The sequence below is a fragment of the Podarcis cretensis genome (genome assembly GCF_951804945.1).
Source record: "Podarcis cretensis genome assembly, chromosome: 6".
NCBI lineage: Eukaryota > Metazoa > Chordata > Lepidosauria > Squamata > Lacertidae > Podarcis > Podarcis cretensis.
In genome coordinates this window covers 90,637,379-90,656,091 of record NC_137175.1, presented here as the reverse complement: position 1 = coordinate 90,656,091, position 18,713 = coordinate 90,637,379, and the positions used below count along the sequence as shown (strand labels likewise).

The following is an 18,713-nucleotide window of genomic DNA, read 5'->3' as shown; positions in this document are numbered from 1 at the left end:
TTGTTGTTGTTGTTTAGTCGTTTAGTCGTGTCCGACTCTTCGTGACCCCATGGACCAGAATAACTGTAAATATGAAAAGAGGCAAAGTATTCTCTAACTTTTTTCCTTGGTTATATGTATTTTTTTCCCCCTTTGTGTTTTCTTTTGTTGTAAATATGTATGTTTTCTAATTTGTACTTGATAATTTTTTTTTTAAAAAGAGATTTTTATTAAAGACAGAAAGTGCTATGGAAATTTAAAAATAAATAAAATGGAAAATTAATTTTAAAAAATTGGTTTTTTTTTTTAAAAAAGGAGGCACCCTCAGAAATCTATAAGATATATATATATGGACTTTGACAACATGCAGATTTTTTTTTTCCCCAAATACATTTTTATTGAGGTTATACACATAACAAACATACAAACAGATACAAAAGAAAAAATTATAACCAAAAAAAAAAAAAAGCGTCAGGATATACAAGCCAACTTTTTCCAGATTTTTTTGTGTGTTTTAACACACACAAAAATCTGCATGTTGTCAAAGTCCAGCACTTGCCTAATTAGCTTAATTGACAGCGCAAAGCGACGCCACACCCAGGCGACCTCGGCGCGCGGCGCGCGGCGGGCGGGGGACGGAGGAAGGCGGGGCTTGGTGGGCGTGGCTCCGCCGGAGCCGCCCCGCCCCCGCGTTCGAGAGCAAGTCACCCGCTCGCTTGCTCGCTTTTTTTTTTCCCCCTTTCCTTCCCAGAATCCTTTGCGGCGGCGGCGGCGGCGGCGGCCCGCCATATTGTGTCGCTCGCTGAGGCGGAGAGGAGGCGGTGGGAAAAGCGGGCTGGGGCGGCCGCTGTCGACTCGCCTCAGCCCTGGCTGCCGGGAGAGGAGGAGGAGGCGGCGGCGCCGACGGCGGCGGCAACGACGACGGGCGAGAGAGCCGAGCCGCGGGGAGGGAGCGGGCCGGACACCGAGAGGCGGCGAGCAGCGGGGCCGGTGAGGAGAAGGCAGAGGGGGAGGAGGGGGGAAAGGGGGGGCGCAGCTGGGGTTTTGTGGGGGGGGTCTCTCTCTCCCACATGGAGCTGGAGAAGCCTCCGTTTTGGGGGGGGGGGTGCGGATCCTGCGCACGTTTACTCGGGTGTAAAGGGGGTAGGGGTGCTTGCTCCTCGCCTCCACACACGGTCTTTCTCCTCCTCCTCCTCCTTTTTCTTCTTCTTCTTCTGTCATTAACCCGCCCACTCCTAAGAACTATTGTAAAATAGAGGAGTGATTCAGGGAAATAGAGGAGTGTTCAGGGAAGTTTTTAATCTGTGATATTTTAGTGTATTTTTGGTTTTTATGGAAGCCGCCCAGAGTGGCTGGGGAGACCCAGCCAGATGGGCGGGGTACAAATAATAAATTATTATTATTATTATTATGATAAAATGTCAAGGGGAAGGAAGATGCAGGATTGCAGCTAAAGTTGTTTGATGATTCAAGGTACAATTGAGAATGACAATGAGTTTAAACTTAATTGGCAGAAAGAGTTGTTGGAAAAACTGTAAAATAAGGATGCAAAAAGGGGAAGTCCGAGAAAAGAGGCTCATGAAAATGAGGTTAAGAAATGATATCTTTGTATGTGTTTGTATTCGTTGATGTTTGTGTGTTGTTGTTGTTTTGTGTTAAAGATTGGAAAATTAATAAAAATTATTTTTTTTAGAAAAAAATTAACCCGCCCACTCCCCCCACCAATAATAACATTTAAGGAAGAGAGAGAGAGAGAGAGAGGGGGAAAGGTTGAGGCGGTTTTCTTCCTGCCGTCCCTGGCAGGGTTGTCCCTCCCCGCCCCCTTTCGATTTTATTTCATCATCATCATCATCATCATTATTATTATTATTTCGCTTTCAATTTGTATGCCACCTTTCTGTGGCGGTTCTCCTCCTCTTCCTCCTCCTCTTCTTTTTCTTTAGCCATTAACCCGCCCACTCTCCCCAAATAATAACATTTAAGGGAGAGGAAAAGAGCTGGGGCGATTTTCTTCCTGCCGTCCCTGGCAGGGTTGTCCTGCTCCCTTTCAATCTTATTTCATTATTATTTTCATTTCGCTTTCAATTTGTATACCGCCTTTCTGTGTTAACAATACACAAGGCGGTTTTCCTCCTCCTCCTCTTCTTCTTTAGCCATTAACCCGCCCACTCTCCCAAAATAATAACATTTAAAGAAGAGAGAGAGAGAGAGAAAGAAAGAAAGGTAGGTTGAGGCATTTTTCTTCCTGCCATCCCTGGCAGGGTTGTCCCTCCCCGCCCCCTTTCGATTTTATTTCATCATCATCATTATTATTATTTCGCTTTCAATTTGTATGCCACCTTTCTGTGGCGGTTTTCCTCCTCCTCCTCCTCTTCTTTTTCTTTAGCCATTAACCCGCCCACTCTCCCAAAATAATAACATTTAAGGGAGAGAAAAGGAGCTGGGGCGCTTTTCTTCCTGCCGTCCTTGGCAGGGTTGTCACTCCCCACCAGCTTTCGATTTTATTTCATCATCATCATCATCATTATTATTATTTCATTTCACTTTCAATTTGTATGCTGCTTTTCTGTGGCGGTTTTCCTCCCCCTCCTCTTCTTTTTCTTTAGTCATTAACCCGCCCACTCTCCCAAAATAATAACATTTAAGGGAGAGGAAAAGGGCTGGCGCGATTTTCTTCCTGCCCTCCCTGGCACGGTTGGCCCTCCCCGCCCCCCTCGATTTTGTGTCTTTATTATTATTATTATTATTATTATTATTATTATTTTATTTTCCATTTCACTTTTAATTTGTATACTGCCTTTCCATGTTAACAATGCACAAGGTGTTTAGAAGCTACAGAAACAACAGAAGGATCGTGCACGTCTGATCCGATGCAAATCATAATTTGGGTAGGAAGATGGTGGTCTCATTTAAAAAATATTATTATTATTATTTAATTTTTTATTGATTAAATTCGTACACCAAACCCTTCACATGAAAATTTCCCGGCGGTTTGCAGGCATAAGAATATGGAATAAAAAACACAAAAATGCACAATACAATGGCGTTTTGGGAAAGGCGCCCCCAAGATGTTGGCCCCGCTCTCCCATTGCCCTCCCTGCCCCAGTTCCCCTGGTTGCACTAATGGGAAGATCTCTAGAGGAATTATTTACTTATCATGCTGTATTTGCAGCTAACAGTAGTACATGGGCTCTCAAGTGGACAGAGGGTGCGTAGGAGTACACTGTCTCTTTAAAAGAGGAAAAGTGCTTTAGGGTGGCATCTCACTTGGCACCCATCATCTTTGTGAGCAGAAGGTGTTAAAGGGTGCCTTTGGAGTATCTGTTGGTGGAAATACAGGGAAGAGTCAAGAGTTTTGACTTGTATGTTGTTTGCAGAACATTGCTTGGCCGATTTCTTGTTTCCCTTGGTAGGCTAGAGCTATGCTTGCTCGAGAGAGGCCCGTAAATTTAAAGGGATGTCTCCTGTGAGTTCTCACAGAATTCCCAAGGACAATGTGGGATGTCCCAGCTCAGAGCACCTAGACTAGAAGAAGTGCTAAAAGTATTTCAATATGACAAGGATGCCATTTCATTTATGTGTCGCTAGGCTTATCAGAAGAGTAAAATGGCTTTGTGATAATGTGTTCATTTAAGGTGGTGCTGGTGTTTTTTTCTTCACAATACCAAAGCTAGTTCCATTTGTAGTTGAAGCAGAGATAGGAGATTTGTGATGGGATGTCCTGCAGGGGTTTTTTTTTGTAATATAAAAAACCCTATTTACGTGGTTAAATGCTTGACTGTTCAAAAAAGGATTTGCTCAACTGAACATTCAAATAATGGTCAAAAAGCACTAGCACATAGAAAATATGTTGTACCTCTGCCCATACCAATCAATATCCTGCCTATACCAATCAATCAACAGGTTTAATACATTATGCTAATTACAAAACCATAAAATGTTATAGTGAATGCATTATTATAATCTTTAACAAATTTTACCTTTTATAAATGTTAATGTTTTGCTGAATTTCTCTTTGAAATTTACCCTGGAACAACAGTGTCAACCTACAGTTCAATTTTTAAAAAGGGGTCTGGGTGAAATTCAACACTGCACAAGTAGAATACAAGCTAATGCAATGAATCCTTACCATGAAGCCCCCAGTAAAATACCTATTTATCTACTTGCACTGGTGTGCTTTCGAACTGCTAGTTTGACAGGAGATGGAACAGAGCAATGGGAGCTCACCCCGTCTTGAGCCAAAGAGGCTCAGCACCACCCGCTCCCTCTGAAGCACCCAGTACCCCCTTAAAAAAAAAACCTACTCCAGAGGACTGCTAGGGACTTATCAAACACTGAACACTGGGTTGCAGGAGTGGAGGAATCTTCCAAAATTGGAAGGTAGTTTTGTACTCCGCTAACACAGGATTATTCCATCAGATTTTGGGGCGTTCTCTCACTGCAGTGGTGTACAGCTCATCCCACAATGCTGGTAATTCTCCCCTCTGACTCTCCAGGGAGGCTTTCATGGGGGTAGTGGTGGCTGAAAGGTGAGGAAAAGAATTCATGTGTGAGCTTGTCCTCTATGTGCACAATGTTGAATATTGCCCAATGTAATTAAAACAGAAATAAAGCAAAGTAACAGTGACTACAAAGAAAGGGCAAGTGTCACTTTAAAAGTGACTTGTGCTAAGTAGGCAGAAAGCCCCTTCTTCAGGCATAATTAACTTAATGAAATATTTGACTGTGGTCAAATAATAGTGCCCAGCTGACAATATCTGACCAGCGTCTTGCCAAAGGCAAGGTGGTTCTTTTAAAATGAGATTCAGAAGCAATACAAAATACACCAGTGAGTGAGAAGGTCTAAGATTTTGTTCTAAAACAGCAAGCAATGTATACATATCAAGTAAGCACTTCAGTCTGTCACTTGGAAGTCCTCAAGAAGTGTCAAAGTGACTCCCCCAGGTAGCCTCAGTTTGCACAGCCCTGCGGCCGATCAGTCCATGCATGTGCTTCAGAGAAACTCTGCACAAACCGTCAGATTTTATAGACAGCCTGTGTGGCTTCCAAAACTGGCTACTTGGAGATCATCCATTAGCCACCCCCTCCCAGTGCCTCACTTTCTCAAAACATATCAAACATGAGAGAAGGTACCCAGCACTATCCTCCCAAACTGATTAGTCAGCTGTGGGGGTGTGAAGTTCCCAGAACATCGAAGACTGTTCTCAAAACATTCCTCATTAAAAACTTAAAAGGAGAAGGAGGGGGAAGGAACAGAGGCAGGGAGGGCTCCATGCCAGACCACTAACTCCTAGATATATTTTATCTTCCGGATGCATTTTCCATACACCCAGTGAGCTAGCCAAGATGCCATCCCTATTTAAAAGATGTATGGGGAAGAATCAGATTGGAGGTGGTATAAACCTCCCTACGGCTCACCATTTCCCCTAACAACTCTCTCCCACATCTTCTGTTTGTCTTAAGGGGAAAACATTCTCAGGATACAAAAGGGCAAAAGAATTAACCTATCCCAGCACCCTACTTTTCAGTGCTTCTGGGAAGCCCACAAGCAGGACATGAAAGGAACAATCCTAAAAACTTAGGAATATCAGAAGTGCCCTGCAACTGGGTCTGGCCAAAGGGGGCCCATCAAGTCAAGCAGTTCCCACAGTGACCTACCCTCTGTTCGTTTCCAGTAGCTGGTATTCAGAGCTATACTGCCTGTGAACATGGAAGCTCAGTTAATAACTTATGGCTAATTGGCAAATGTACTACAGAGGAGGTCTGCTGGATTTGATAAAATGGGCCATCTATTCCAGCATTCTCTGGGGAGCCCACAAGGGCAGGACAGCCCCTGTTGCCCATGATGCAAAAAGATTAATCACTTTCCACAGTGCCTATGGGACCCCCTCCTCACCCAAAGCCATTTCCCCCAATCTAAATCTCCTCTTGAAGGTCTTATTTCTCTCATGGGAAAAACATGCTCATGATGCAAGAAAATTAACCATATTCTTTAAAGCATCTTGTCGGTTTTTTCATTATATCAGGCACCAGTTTCAACCTGAGGGCGGCATTCCATCATGTACAGTTGTCTATGTTTCCGGCTGTGCAAAAACCAGAGGTTTCAACACATCTGAGCCTCCATCCAGACAAAGGAGGTATTATGACAGTTCCAGGACACATTAAAGCCAGACAAGAGCACTTGAAGGAGTGTGTGGAACCAGACCAGTGAGGGGTGTAGTCTAGGGAGGAGGCATGGCCTGTAAAGGGTCACAAAGGCAGGCACAGAAACTTGGGGCCACATTTGGTTCCCAAGCCCGAGGTTCCTCACCCCTGCTTTACATGAATCTTTACTTCTCCTCAGTTAAGTGAGTTATGGGGGAAACAGCATGTGAGGTTATTGGGGGCAGAGTAGAGTGGTGTGCCTCCAGTCCTAATACAGAAGTGCTTCAACTACAGTCGTACCTTGCCTCCTGAACGCCTTGGGAGTCGAGTGTTTTGGCTCCTGAAGGATTGAAAACTGAAAGTGAGTGTCCGGATTTCAAACGTTCTTTTGGATTCTGAACATCGGACGGGGCTTCTGCTGCTTCCGATTGGCTGCAGGAGCTTCCTTCAGCCAATCAGAAGCTGCGCTTTGGAAGTCAAATGTTTCAGAAGCTGAACAGACTTCCAGAAAGGATTCTGTTCGACTTCCGAGATACGACTGTATTGGAAGTGAGAGAGAGACTGTTCAAAACAAATCGTGACTGATCAATGCTACATTCTTGCCCTTGCTTCTAAAGAAAACAATTACAAACTATAATTTTTTCATCCAGTAAGGCGCTTCCAAAACGAAATGCAGAAAGATTCAGTGTGGTATCAAGTATAATTTTGCTATCAAGAACAGGATGGCACTACCCTGTGGTCCATTTTACTGTCATTTAAATTGGTACAATGGTGTTTGTTCTCTTTTTCTGGATTTTTTATGATTAGTTGTTTTTTTATTGTTCACTTCCTTTTAAAAATAGAAAGGTGATTAAAACATATTCAAAGCATTTTTGTTACCATCATCATACAACTGCTTGTTGAAATAAATGGGCATGATTTAGCTCTCCACTTTTAATGAACTCTTCTGTAAAAATTTATGGATTACCGTATTTTTTGCTCTATAAGACTCACTTTTTCCCTCCTAAAAAGTAAGGGGAAATTTGTGTGCGTCTTATAGAGCGAATGCAGGCTGCATAGCTATCCCAGAAGCCAGAACAGCAAGAGGGATTGCTGCTTTCACTGAGCAGCGATCCCTCTTGCTGTTCTGGCTTCTGAGATTCATAATATTTTTTTTCTTGTTTTCCTCCTCCAAAAACTAGGTGCGTCTTGTGGTCTGGTGCGTCTTATAGAGCGAAAAATACGGTATAACATAATTGGGAAATATTTGCTGGTGCAATGGATGCAGAATATGTAGTCTTGTCTGAAAAGTTTCACCATCGTCTCTTGCTTTCCTCCTCCTGAATCACATGAATCTAGGATGCAGACACATTTCTTTCACTTGTGTGTGTTAAACAGCAAAAATACAGTAGCTGCCTATCTACCTGTCCAACCATTATGAACTAATTGGGAGAAATAAGTGGATCAGTCTTGAATGGTTTACTGCTTTTCACATTTGGCTTTGACATTCAATGGAAAAAAGAGAAGTTGGTGTTTATATGAGTAGGTCAGGTCAGTAGGACAGTTGCTTAAGCTCAGGGAAATTGTTCATGAATGAAGGTAGAGCAGAATTCAGATAAATTTGGCATGGGTAATTAGAGTTGCCACCATAGATTGTTTAATTAGCCCAGTGTTTCTTTAGGCACCAGGCAGAAATGTTTCTCTATAACCAGGCCTTTGGCAGATTAAACAATCTATGCCTTTTTAAATGTGGTTGTGGAAGCAGGGGTTATTGGCTTGCTTTCATTTTGTTGCACATTTTGTGTTCTTATTTTGTAATTTTATGTTGTGCGCCATCCTGTGATCTTCAAATTAAGAGTGGTATACAAATTTGATTAATAATAATATGTAATAAATAAAAGCTTAAGGGTCACTTCATACAAAACAAGCATTAACTGTGGTTTCCATAATATAAATTGCACCTTCCCTCCCCTCCTCTTCAAAATGTACAAAACCAAAGGCTTCCCAATCACTGTTTATATTTTAAAGCAAAGAGCACAACTTGCATATGTGGATGTTCTTAATAAAGGCCGCTGTGTGCATATTTTATACTGGGAACTGATCTGAGAGCCCCATACGGTATGTGAATTGGTCCTAACAAAGCAAATATAGTTTCTCTCTCCAGGCATGGGGCTAACTAGGCAAATGGAAAATGAAGAGGCCATTCTTTATTTTACTTAAGCCATTTATACCATACCCTACAATGTTTCCACTTGCAGGGCAGCTTACACGAAATAACAAAATTAACAACAGTTCAGAATATAATCAAAATGTGTGCGCTTCATGAGCTTTGAGAAGAGGAATGTGGGAAGGAAACAAAAGCTCTGCAGCGCCATAGCATTTCTCCCTTGGTCCCTAGCAGCAATCAGTACAGTGAGGTGTTTATCTGTAGTGGACTTTTTCAGACCCAGTCAGGCATTCAGCTTATCTCTTCTCCCGCCCCCCCCACCCCCCGCCGTGCATCATGTGTTGCTCTGAGTAGTTGCTAAACTAACTGCCAAAGCAGCATAGTGTTCTAGTTGTGGTAATTTACATCTGTTTGTGTCCTTGGGGTGCTGGACATGTTCTGTCAAGGAGATTGCTGATTATTAGCCATGATGCACGCTTAACATTAAGAGATAGTGTGTACAAGCTTTCTGGAGGCACAAGTCATCATGTTGAATGCTTTTGAAACGTGATGCAGTGTGGATTTATTGAAGGAGTTGCATTCCTCCAATCTTGCTGTACCCCACTTGTGAGTAGTAAAAGGTTTTTAGAAGAATTTGGAACAAGAGAAAGTTCTTAGAGAGCTGGTCAGTCTGTATCAAATCACGAAAAGTGCTGCAATTGCTACAGTCTAACCTCAGCCAAGATGTTGTGTGGAAAATGGAATTTAAAACGTTCTTGACTGAGTGCTAGGTCAGCAAATCTGTTTGCTAAACAGATTTCACAGAAATTTTATTTATGGTTAGGGTTTAAAAAGAAAAAGTTTGAGAATTACTTATTTTTTCCTATGTAATGCTTCCATGTTGTCTAGGATTTTTTTTTAAAATACACCACACTGTAATTTTTATTTTTTTTTAATCATTCTGTACCTGTTGAAAGCCTCTCTTCGGAAGCTAGATGCATTTGAAGTAATGAGGTAACCTAGCTAATGTAGGCTTCCACTCTGAGAAGTGGGATGTACAAGAAAGAGGTTGAGGAAATCCCAAGATTTCCAGAGATAAACACTATTTTAGGAAAAAATAAACATTGGGGCTGGAGACCCCAGAATAGCCCACTGAGAACTGAACATTCTTGGTGGACATGAAATACTGATAGACGGGTGGGTGTAATTGAAAGCAAGGAGGACTGAAGTGGCTGGCAAGCTGAACAGGAAAACATGCCACATTGCAATGTTTTTGTTGCATGACCCACTTGTAGATTCTGGTTATTTTAGGGTCCTGCCCCATGACTTACAGGATCATTCTGCATATTCTCTCACTTCCACTTCCCTTAATATACCAAATAATTTGGAAAGTTTTGTTTGTTTATTATGCATTGGGACATCTCTTAACGATACTGTAACCAATTTTTTCACAATGGTTCCAGAGATCAAGGAGCAAGTTATTCTTTGGATACAGTTGGGCATTATTTTGAACTACAAGGGTGAACTGAACCTTTAAAAACGGCACTGATATTTTTGGTTTCTTAGACTTCCTGAGCAGCACTGGTTATGTGCTTGCTAGTTGCTAATAATGTGAGGGTTTTCATCGTTCCATTACTTGAAATAAGAGAAGCCTGACGTATGACTGTTGCAGTAACTAGACTCCTTTACACAATATAGTGGCAGTGTATTGCAATAGGATTTGGGGATCTACTGGAGTTCTGGGCATATACAAATAATATTTTAAAATTAATGATGTTCAAAAACTAAATCTTATTTCAACATTGCAGCTTAAGGGACATTTATATTTTTATAAAATTTGTCAGCTGATAATTTTTTATAAATTAAGCACAGCTTCATGGAAGATGTTTGCATATTTGTGTGATAGAAAATGTGTAGCTCTAATGACCTTATTAAAACTTATTAGTTTCTGCTGACAAATATAATAACCTTATTATGGCTTAGTGACACTTAATGCCATAAACATGTTCTTAATTTTCTGCCTTGACGTAAGAAATTCCGCCGTGCCTATTTGTTATAATATTTGAGACAGCTGCAGCAGTATATTAGTATTTTCTGTAGATAATCAGTGTTCAACATCGATAGAAAAGAGGAGCTAATAAAGAATGAAACGGAATCTGAAATGGAAACAATATGCAGTGCTTTGGACTCTAAACCACGTTAGTTGAGCTGGAAATTAAAAAGGAACAAACACAGCAGTGTTACTAGTTTGTAGAAGTTGCTTGTTAGCTGGTATATGTCTTCGTAATAGAAGAGGCAATCCTACTATTGCTTCAAATGCAGCATGGGAACAAGATGAGGACTTAATATTGGCCAGTTGGTTCACCTAGGAATATTGACTTCTTGCTCACTTGGGGGCCCACAGTTTTGGCTGGACTTGGTAGCCAGCCACAAGTCATCTAACGTCTGCAGAAGAACGTGAGGAAGGCAGATACCTGCCGATTGCAATGCATATTCTCAACTAGCTACTATTTACTACTAAGAACAGCTAAAACTTGATTTCTGCTTCCATTGGACCTGAGGGAAGAATGGGTCGTTATTCCACTTCACACTGACTCTTGAGTGGTCAAAAGTGGCAAGATTCCTTCATGAAGGCCTGGCATGATTGCTGTTGCTTCTTATGAGAAGTGATGAGAGACAGGCTGCTTCTGGCAGGGCCTGGCTTTGAGGAGGAAGTGAGACAATGATCCCAGACCTTCCCAAGTCTTCTAGAACAGAGCAAAGGGGCTGGTCTCTTACTCCACACAGTAATATGCAGAGCCCTGGAAGCAATGAGAATCACATTGTATTTCTAAATGTTTATGGAAGACTTTGCTAATTAGCTGCCTTGAAGGTTTTTGATAGGGTTTGCAGATTTCAAAATTACTTTCTATGGAAAGCTATTGGAAAAATACTTTGTTTGACTTAATTACACATGGTGTGGGTAGAGGAGTAAAATACCAACAAATGGGAGTTAAGCAGCTCTAGACAGCTTAGAAAGTTGCACGGCGTAAAATATGGGGTAGATTAGAAAATTGATTCTATTATTATTTACTTTTACATTCCAACCTTTCTCTCTGTGTCTGTATCCGCAGACTAAAACTGTACTGCATTCCAGTATAAAAATAAAGATATAAGCAAATGCTGATTGGATATGTACCTGAATATGCAGTAGGCATGTATAATTGTATGAGTGTGGTCAGGTGCAGTCATTTTTACTTCTATTTGGTTTTAATGATGAAAGGAAAATGTACTACTAAAAAAACTGTTGGGTGTGAATGATGTTGAATTTGGGCAATTTCCCATCTTCCTGGGATGTAAAAAAGAAAAAAGTTGGGACTTGTTCTGCAGATGTGTGACTCTCTGTAAAAGGGATGAGAAAGTCCCAAAGGTGGGGTCTGCGTTTTCACTCTGTCTCCGGAGCTCCACTGTCTCAGTCTCATTTACTTCATGAAGTAAACACAGTGGAGCCTCGCAAGACGAAAAGAATCCATTCCGCGAGTCTCTTCATCTAGCGTTTTTTTCATCTTGCGAAGCAAGCCCATTGACGGATTAGCGGTTTAGCGGCTTATCGGCTTAGCGGATAAGCGGCTTAGCGGCTTAGAAAAGGGGGGGGGGGAGAAAAAAAAACCCGCAGGAACTCGCAAGACATTTTTGTCTCGCGAAGCAAGCCCATAGGAAATTCGTTTTGCGAAGCACCTCCAAAACGGAAAACTCTTTCGTCTAGCGAGTTTTCCGTCTTGCGAGGCATTCATCTTGCGGGGCAGCACTGTAGCTTTAGTCAGAAGACTAGGCCAAGACCTCTTGTCTGTATATTGCTTTTTAAAGGGAGGAAGATCTAACTGCAGCTTCTGAACTCTTGACATGTGCTCCATTATGTCCATCCAGAGGCACCATATATTTGCTGAAATGACCCTGTAGCATATTGGTGGATATCCCTGTGCTGTAGGTACTTTTCATGTGAAATGGAAATGAGTGAGAAATGAACTGGAAATGGTTTGAGGGGTGTAGTCTGCTGACCTGTCTTGTGAAATATGAGTCCACCTGTGAAAATGCCCAATCTGCATGACCTCTTAAAATGCTTGATTTTCATGTTTCTCTTTTCTTCTAGCCATGTCTCAGGCTGTGCAGACAAATGGAACGCAGCCTTTGAGCAAAACATGGGAGCTCAGCTTGTATGAACTTCAAAGAACACCTCAGGTACTGAAGAGTTGTTGTGTTTTTTAAAAAACATCTTTGCTTAACTTACAAAAGATGTGAATGCCCACTGTCCTCCAAAATGTTAATTTATCAGCTAGAGCATTACAACAAAACTCAAATCTTATTTGCATTTGCCAGAAATAAAGAGGAAATGTTTTTCATTATTATTATTATTATTATTATGAGGCATTTTAAAAAATAGCAACTTCAGCTTGAACAGGAAACAATTGCTTGAGAATAATAATAATAATAATAATAATAATAATAATAATGTTATTATTTATACCCCGCCCATCTGGCTGGGCGCCACTCTGGGCGGCTTCCAAAAAAATATTAAAATACTGTAATACATCAAACATTAAAAGCTTCCCTAAACAGGGCTGCCTTCAGATGTCTTCTAAAAGTCTGGTAGTTGTTGTTCTCTTTGACATCTGGTGGGAGGGCGTTCCACAGGGAGAGCGCCACTACCGAGAAGGCCCCCTGCCTGGTTCCCTGTAACTTGGCTTCTTGCAGTGGGAACCGCCAGAAGGCCCTCGGCGCTGGACCTCAGTGTCCGGGTAGAACGATGGGGGTGGAGACGCTCCTTCAGATATACTGGACTGAGGCCGTTTAGGGCTTTAAAGGTCAGCACCAACTCTATTTAACTTTTATCATTAGGAAGCAATAACAGATGGCTTGGAAATAGTGGTGTCACCACGAAGCCTCCACAGTGAGCTGATGTGTCCCATTTGCTTGGATATGTTGAAGAACACCATGACTACTAAGGAATGCCTGCATCGTTTTTGTGCTGATTGTATCATCACAGCCCTGAGAAGTGGGTAAGTATGGTGATACAAGATTTTTTTTTAAAAAACCCTCTAACTGGATTGGTTATAGTACTTGAGCAGTACCTTGGGATTCTGGGTAAAATGTAAAGAACCTGCAAAAAAACAAAACCTTTAGGTGGTATTCAATTAGGTTTTATTCAGTGTAGACGCATTGAAATTAACAGAATGCTTAAGTTGAGATTCCTGCATCGTGGTCCCTTCCAGCTCTCTGATTATATGTTCATTAATTTCAGTGCGTCTGCTCTCAGTAAAGCTTAGTTGAATATCACCCTTTTACTTTACTTCCCTCCCTCTCCAAAGTTGACAGCCAGCCAGGGCCACAAATCCCAAATCTTAACTGTTTAGCATTATAGGGTAGAGAAGCATTTGCAGTTACAGTGGTACCTCGGGTTACATACGCTTCAGGTTACATATGCTTCAGGTTACAGACTCCACTAACCCAGAAATAGTGCTTCAGGTTAAGAACTTTGCTTCAGGGTGAGAACAGAAATCGTGCTCTGACAGCATGCCAACAGCAGAAGGCACCATTAGCTAAAGTGCTGCTTCAGGTTAAGAACAGTTTCAGGTTAAGTACAGACCTCCAGAACGAATTCAGTACTTAACCTGAGGTACCTCTGTACTTTATTTTTATTCTGTCCTTCCTCCAAGGAGTTTACGGGGCATGGCTCCCCCTGACGGATTGGATCCTAAAATTCCTAGGCGCTCTGTGTCCTGATGAATGGCGGAGTCCCAGAAGCATATATTTGGAGTGGATGCATCGTGTAGTAACAAAACACGCTGAGTCAAAGAAAAACTTTTACTAAAGGCAAAAGGGCTTTGTTTTACTTACACACACACACACACACACACACACACACACACACAACTTCAGAGAAAAAACTGCAAACGTGAGGTACAAACAAAAGTAAGAGAATGACCAGCTTGCTGAGTGCACAAATTTATCTCTCCTGGCTCAGCGTGACCTTCAGATAGTCAAAACTATGGGTAGACAAACTAAGGCCCGCAGGCCGGATTAGGCCCAATTGCCTTTTGGATCTGGCCTGCAGACGGTCTGGGAAACACCACATGGATCACCAGCGTGTGCGTTCTTTCCCTCTTCCTCACACGGCAGCAGTGGCGCCTCCCTCCCTCCTCCAGGCTTCTCCCCACCCTGCCTAGAGAAGGAAGGGGGCTGGGCTTTGTTGGTGCCAGCGGCAGCGGTAGCGCTTGAGCGGCCGCCATTTTAAGCAGCCTCTCTCCAGAGCCTTTTCATGCGCCACTCATCGTCCCTTCGCCACCACCAACCCCTGCTGCTCGCAAGACACAGGTAAGCAGCCACCAGGGCTCATGGTGCTCTTGCATCATTCCCCCCCCCCAATATAGTCTGGCCCCCCCACAAGGTCTGAGGGATAGTCGACCGGCCCCCTGCTGAAGAAGTTTGCTGACCCCTGGTCAAAACAATATTTGCAACAGAAATGAACCTTCTAGAATGAACTAGAATCTTCCAGCATTTTCCAGTTTCTGCCCTCAAATACTTTAGCCATGATGCCCCCATCCCAATTTATCATCCCAGCCAACTTGTAGAATAGAGACTTGACTCAGTGCCACCCAGAGAACTTCTGGTTCAAGTCAGGTACTGCACTGGCAGCAAGAAACTTCTTGGTGTTTTTTTCTGACCGAGAAGGGGATGTGTAAGGAATTATGTCTCTTTATTCTCTTTCCCCACCTAATGAGGGATTACCTGTAATAACTCAACAGCTAAGTTAAGGAACTGAAGTGAAATACCTCGAAATAAGCGTAGCCTTTACCAACTAGTCTAGAAACCTGTAACATCTAACTGAAGAGTAGTAACTGAAAAGAAGCAACTGTGAAGTGAGTATAACAAATCTGTTAGCATCAGGGGCTTGAATTGTGTGATGTGCAAAACTGGTTTGTGACTGTATCCAATATGACAAGGGTTTGGTAAGTCATATTTCACTAAGAAGAGACTAATCAAGACTGCAGACTGTTACAAAGCATGATATGAAGAGCATACTTGTAGAACTGCTTTTCTCCTTTTCTCCTCTTAGGAACAAAGAATGCCCTACTTGCCGTAAAAAGCTTGTTTCTAAGAGGTCACTGAGACCAGACCCAAACTTTGACGCCCTTATCAGTAAAATTTATCCAAGTCGTGATGAATATGAAGCCCATCAGGAGAGAGTTCTAGCAAGGATCAGTAAGCACAATAACCAGCAGGCTCTGAGCCACAGCATTGAGGAGGGTCTGAAAATCCAGGCCCTGAACAGGTAATAGACTCCAAGTAATTGGGAGTTAGAAATTGGAGGGTGCGGGGAGGTGCAGCTTAGTGCTAGAAAACTTGATTGGGTTTTCAATCTCAAACCCATGTTTTCAGTTTAAAAATTATGCTACCAGAGTTGTGAGAGAGATTTGCTTAGGTTTTGAGAACTGCTGTTACAAGTAGACAGAAGTGAGCTAAATGGTTCCTATTCTGCAAGGCAGATTAATCTGTGTTATGTATGATCCTGCCCATTTTTGTCTATAATTGGAAGATGACAGACTAAGCTTAATAAGCTCGTTTCATTTAATGAGCTTTTGCAGGAAAACAGAAACCTGTTTTAGTGATATCTGGGGTTCTAGAGTCCACCTCTGCACCAGTCATGCCTTTCTACATTTGGCATTCTTGCACTGTGCTTCAGTTCCATATGAATGGGTTTTTTTTTGGATCTGAGAAACTTAATTCTTCCATAGTGGAACATGCTAAATGGTGGTTCTGCATTGTTTGTGTCAGCTGGCAGTTTGTTTTGAGATCATGGGAGTCTTATTCGTATCTTTGATAGCTCGTGTGAGGTCTTTGAAAATGAAGAGGTTGCATGACTTACTTGAATATGTTATGTATGCTTCTTAGGTTACAGAGAGGCAAGAAACAACCGATCGAGAATGGCAGCGGAGCAGAAGACAATGGTGACAGCTCGCATTGTAGTAATGCTTCAACTCACAGTAATCAAGAAGCTGGGCCAAGTAACAAAAGGACAAAAACCTCCGATGACTCTGGGCTAGAATTGGATAATAACAATACGACAGTTGCCATAGACCCAGTATTGGATGGTGCAAGTGAAATAGAACTAGTTTTCCGACCCCATCCTACACTAATGGAAAATGATGACAGTGCACAGACAAGGCAAGCAGTGGTTTTTGTCCCTATTTTCAGAAGGTGTTGTGTACGTTCGTGATCTAGTCTTTTGCGAAGGGGTGTGTGTGCTATCTGATTATTCAGGACAAGCTCTTGGAATTGTTCAGTTGCTGCCCTTTAACTATATTTTGGATCATTTTGCTTGTGGATGTTTTTCAATTGCAGTCATTTATTTATTTTTGTACATGGGTTGTCTTTGTTTTTGCTGCAGGTACATAAAGACCTCTGGCAATGCCACAGTTGATCACTTGTCCAAGTACCTAGCTGTGAGATTGGCCTTGGAAGAACTCCGAAGCAAAGGAGAGTCAAATCAGATGAATCTTGAAACAGCCAGTGAGAAGCAGTACACAATTTATATTGCTACAGCTAATGGCCAGTTTACTGTGAGTAGCTGATTCAGCTAAAACCATAATTGGGAGAAAATAAAGTGCCACAGCTTTAAGATACACCTGAGTCCTATTGAGAAATTCTCCATGCACAGGGCTAAATGCATGGAAGGGAAGCAAGACCACATCTCCTGGCTCTGCTGCCAAAGCCCTGCATCCTCTCCAGAACATCCACAAAGGGGCACCTACTTGTGTTCAGGTGAGCATGCCTAGGCACCCCTTTGCTTGCCCTGTTGATGTCAGAGATGGATCTGCTATGGCAAATGACTTAAAGGGAGAATGTGCGGAATTTCTGAATAGGATTTTGATGTACTTCTGTTCCTCTTGAGGCTGATCATGCAACTTGTATGAAGTGGGCCTGTGAACTAGGAAAAATAAGCACAACATTGGTATAAAATCAGTGTAAATAATTACATGGTCATACTGCTTAAAGAGAGCATGTGGTATATAGCAGCTGGGGTGTTGAGCTTGGATTTGAAGAAATCCCAGATTCAAATCTCTGCTCATCTGGAATGCTTTCTGAATGGTTACTAACAAGTGCTCATCTTTGAGCCTATCCTTATTTGTGTAGTTACCGTATTTTTCGCTCGATAACACGCACCTGACCATAACACGCACATAGTTTTTAGAGGAGGAAAACAAGAAAAAAAAAATCTGAATGAAACAGTGGATGTATCATTTCTGTGCTTCATGCTGTGGCCACGGACATGTGATTTGACGGTGAGTTTGGGGTAGCCCAATGCAAAAATCCTGAGAATCCATGTCGATCTGTGCTTTGTAACCACGTTTTTGCACCATTGCAGCCCCAGGCAACAGTGGGTGCATGATTTTTTTGTGTGCAGGCTGTAGCCATGGACATGCTATGTGATCTGATGGTGAATCTGGGGTGACCCAATGCAAAGATCCTGAGGATTCATGTGGATCCATGCTTTGTAACCACGTTTTTGCACCATTGCAGCCCCAGGCAACAGCGGGTGCGTGATTTTTTTTGGTGCAGGCTGTAGCCATGGACATGCTATGTGATCTGATGGTGAATCTGGGGTGACCCAATGCAAAGATCCTGAGGATCCATGTGGATCCGTGCTTTGTAACCACGTATTTGCACCATTGCAGCCCTGTTTTTGCATCAGATCATTGCTATGTGATCTGATAGTGAATTTGGGGTGACCCAATGCAAAAATCCTGAGGATCCATGTGGATCCGTGCTTTGTAACCACGTTTTAAATGGGGAGGGAAGGAAAAACATAGAAGGGACAAGGAGCACGAGAGGGGTGTGCGGAGAAGCAGCTGGCTAAGAATGCAGGAGAGGGGTTTAAAGGGGGGGAAGGAAGGCAAAAGTCCCCCCCCAAGCCAGCCCCCCCCCTCTCCTGCATGTTTTCCGCTGCCTGCGAGTCCCTAGACGCAGGTTAGGCACAGCAGCAGCACCGGAGCAAGGAGAGGAATTAGAGGGAAGGACGCTCTGCTTTCCCCTCTACTTGCCTGGAGGGGAGGGGATTTGCCTGCTCTTTGTTCCGTTTGAGCAAACACAGTAAGGAAACAGAAGAGGGTGGGCAGTAAGACCCTGAGGCAGAATGCAGGAAAGCAACAGCCTCCTCTCCTCCGTGATTTTTGCCTGATTTTTGCCCTGTACTTGGGACAGTCAGCTCCAGGGACCACACATTCGCTCAATAACACGCACAGACATTTCCCCTTACTTTTTAGGAGAAAGAATCTGCGTGTTATAGAGGGGAAAATACGGTATTTTTAAACCAGGGGTGTGGACATTTTTGAGACCAAGGTCTGCATCCCCTCTTGGGATTTGGAAGTGGCCAAAGTGGGTGTGGTCACCACCACAGATTTACATGCGCACGGCTTCTCCCTGCCCA

General features: G+C 42.7%; 3 protein-coding genes across 14 annotated transcripts in view; 2 read left to right on the top strand and 1 right to left on the bottom strand.

Annotated features, from left to right (window-relative positions):
• The window catches only part of SWT1 (SWT1 RNA endoribonuclease homolog), a 264,858-nt gene that overhangs the window by 187,093 nt on the left and 59,052 nt on the right, over positions 1–18,713 (top strand). The window lies entirely within an intron of this gene.
• Positions 775–18,713, top strand: part of RNF2 (ring finger protein 2) — a 21,211-nt gene continuing 3,272 nt past the window's right edge. For all 4 annotated transcript variants that reach the window (XR_013840036.1, XR_013840037.1, XR_013840038.1 and 1 more), the window contains exons 1-6: positions 775–969; positions 12,378–12,466; positions 13,124–13,284; positions 15,342–15,557; positions 16,178–16,450; positions 16,674–16,845. Coding sequence is in view for 1 of the 4 variants with exons in the window: in XM_079981673.1 (XP_079837799.1) it covers positions 12,380–12,466; positions 13,124–13,284; positions 15,342–15,557; positions 16,178–16,450; positions 16,674–16,845 (909 nt within the window). In the remaining 3 variants the exon portion in view is untranslated. The remainder of the gene's footprint in view (positions 970–12,377; positions 12,467–13,123; positions 13,285–15,341; positions 15,558–16,177; positions 16,451–16,673; positions 16,846–18,713) is intronic.
• Positions 16,852–18,713, bottom strand: part of TRMT1L (tRNA methyltransferase 1L) — a 25,605-nt gene continuing 23,743 nt past the window's right edge. For all 6 annotated transcript variants that reach the window (XM_079981357.1, XM_079981359.1, XM_079981360.1 and 3 more), the window contains one exon: positions 16,852–17,213. In XM_079981357.1, coding sequence (XP_079837483.1) covers positions 17,103–17,213 — 111 coding nt within the window. In that variant the 3' untranslated portion in view covers positions 16,852–17,102. The remainder of the gene's footprint in view (positions 17,214–18,713) is intronic.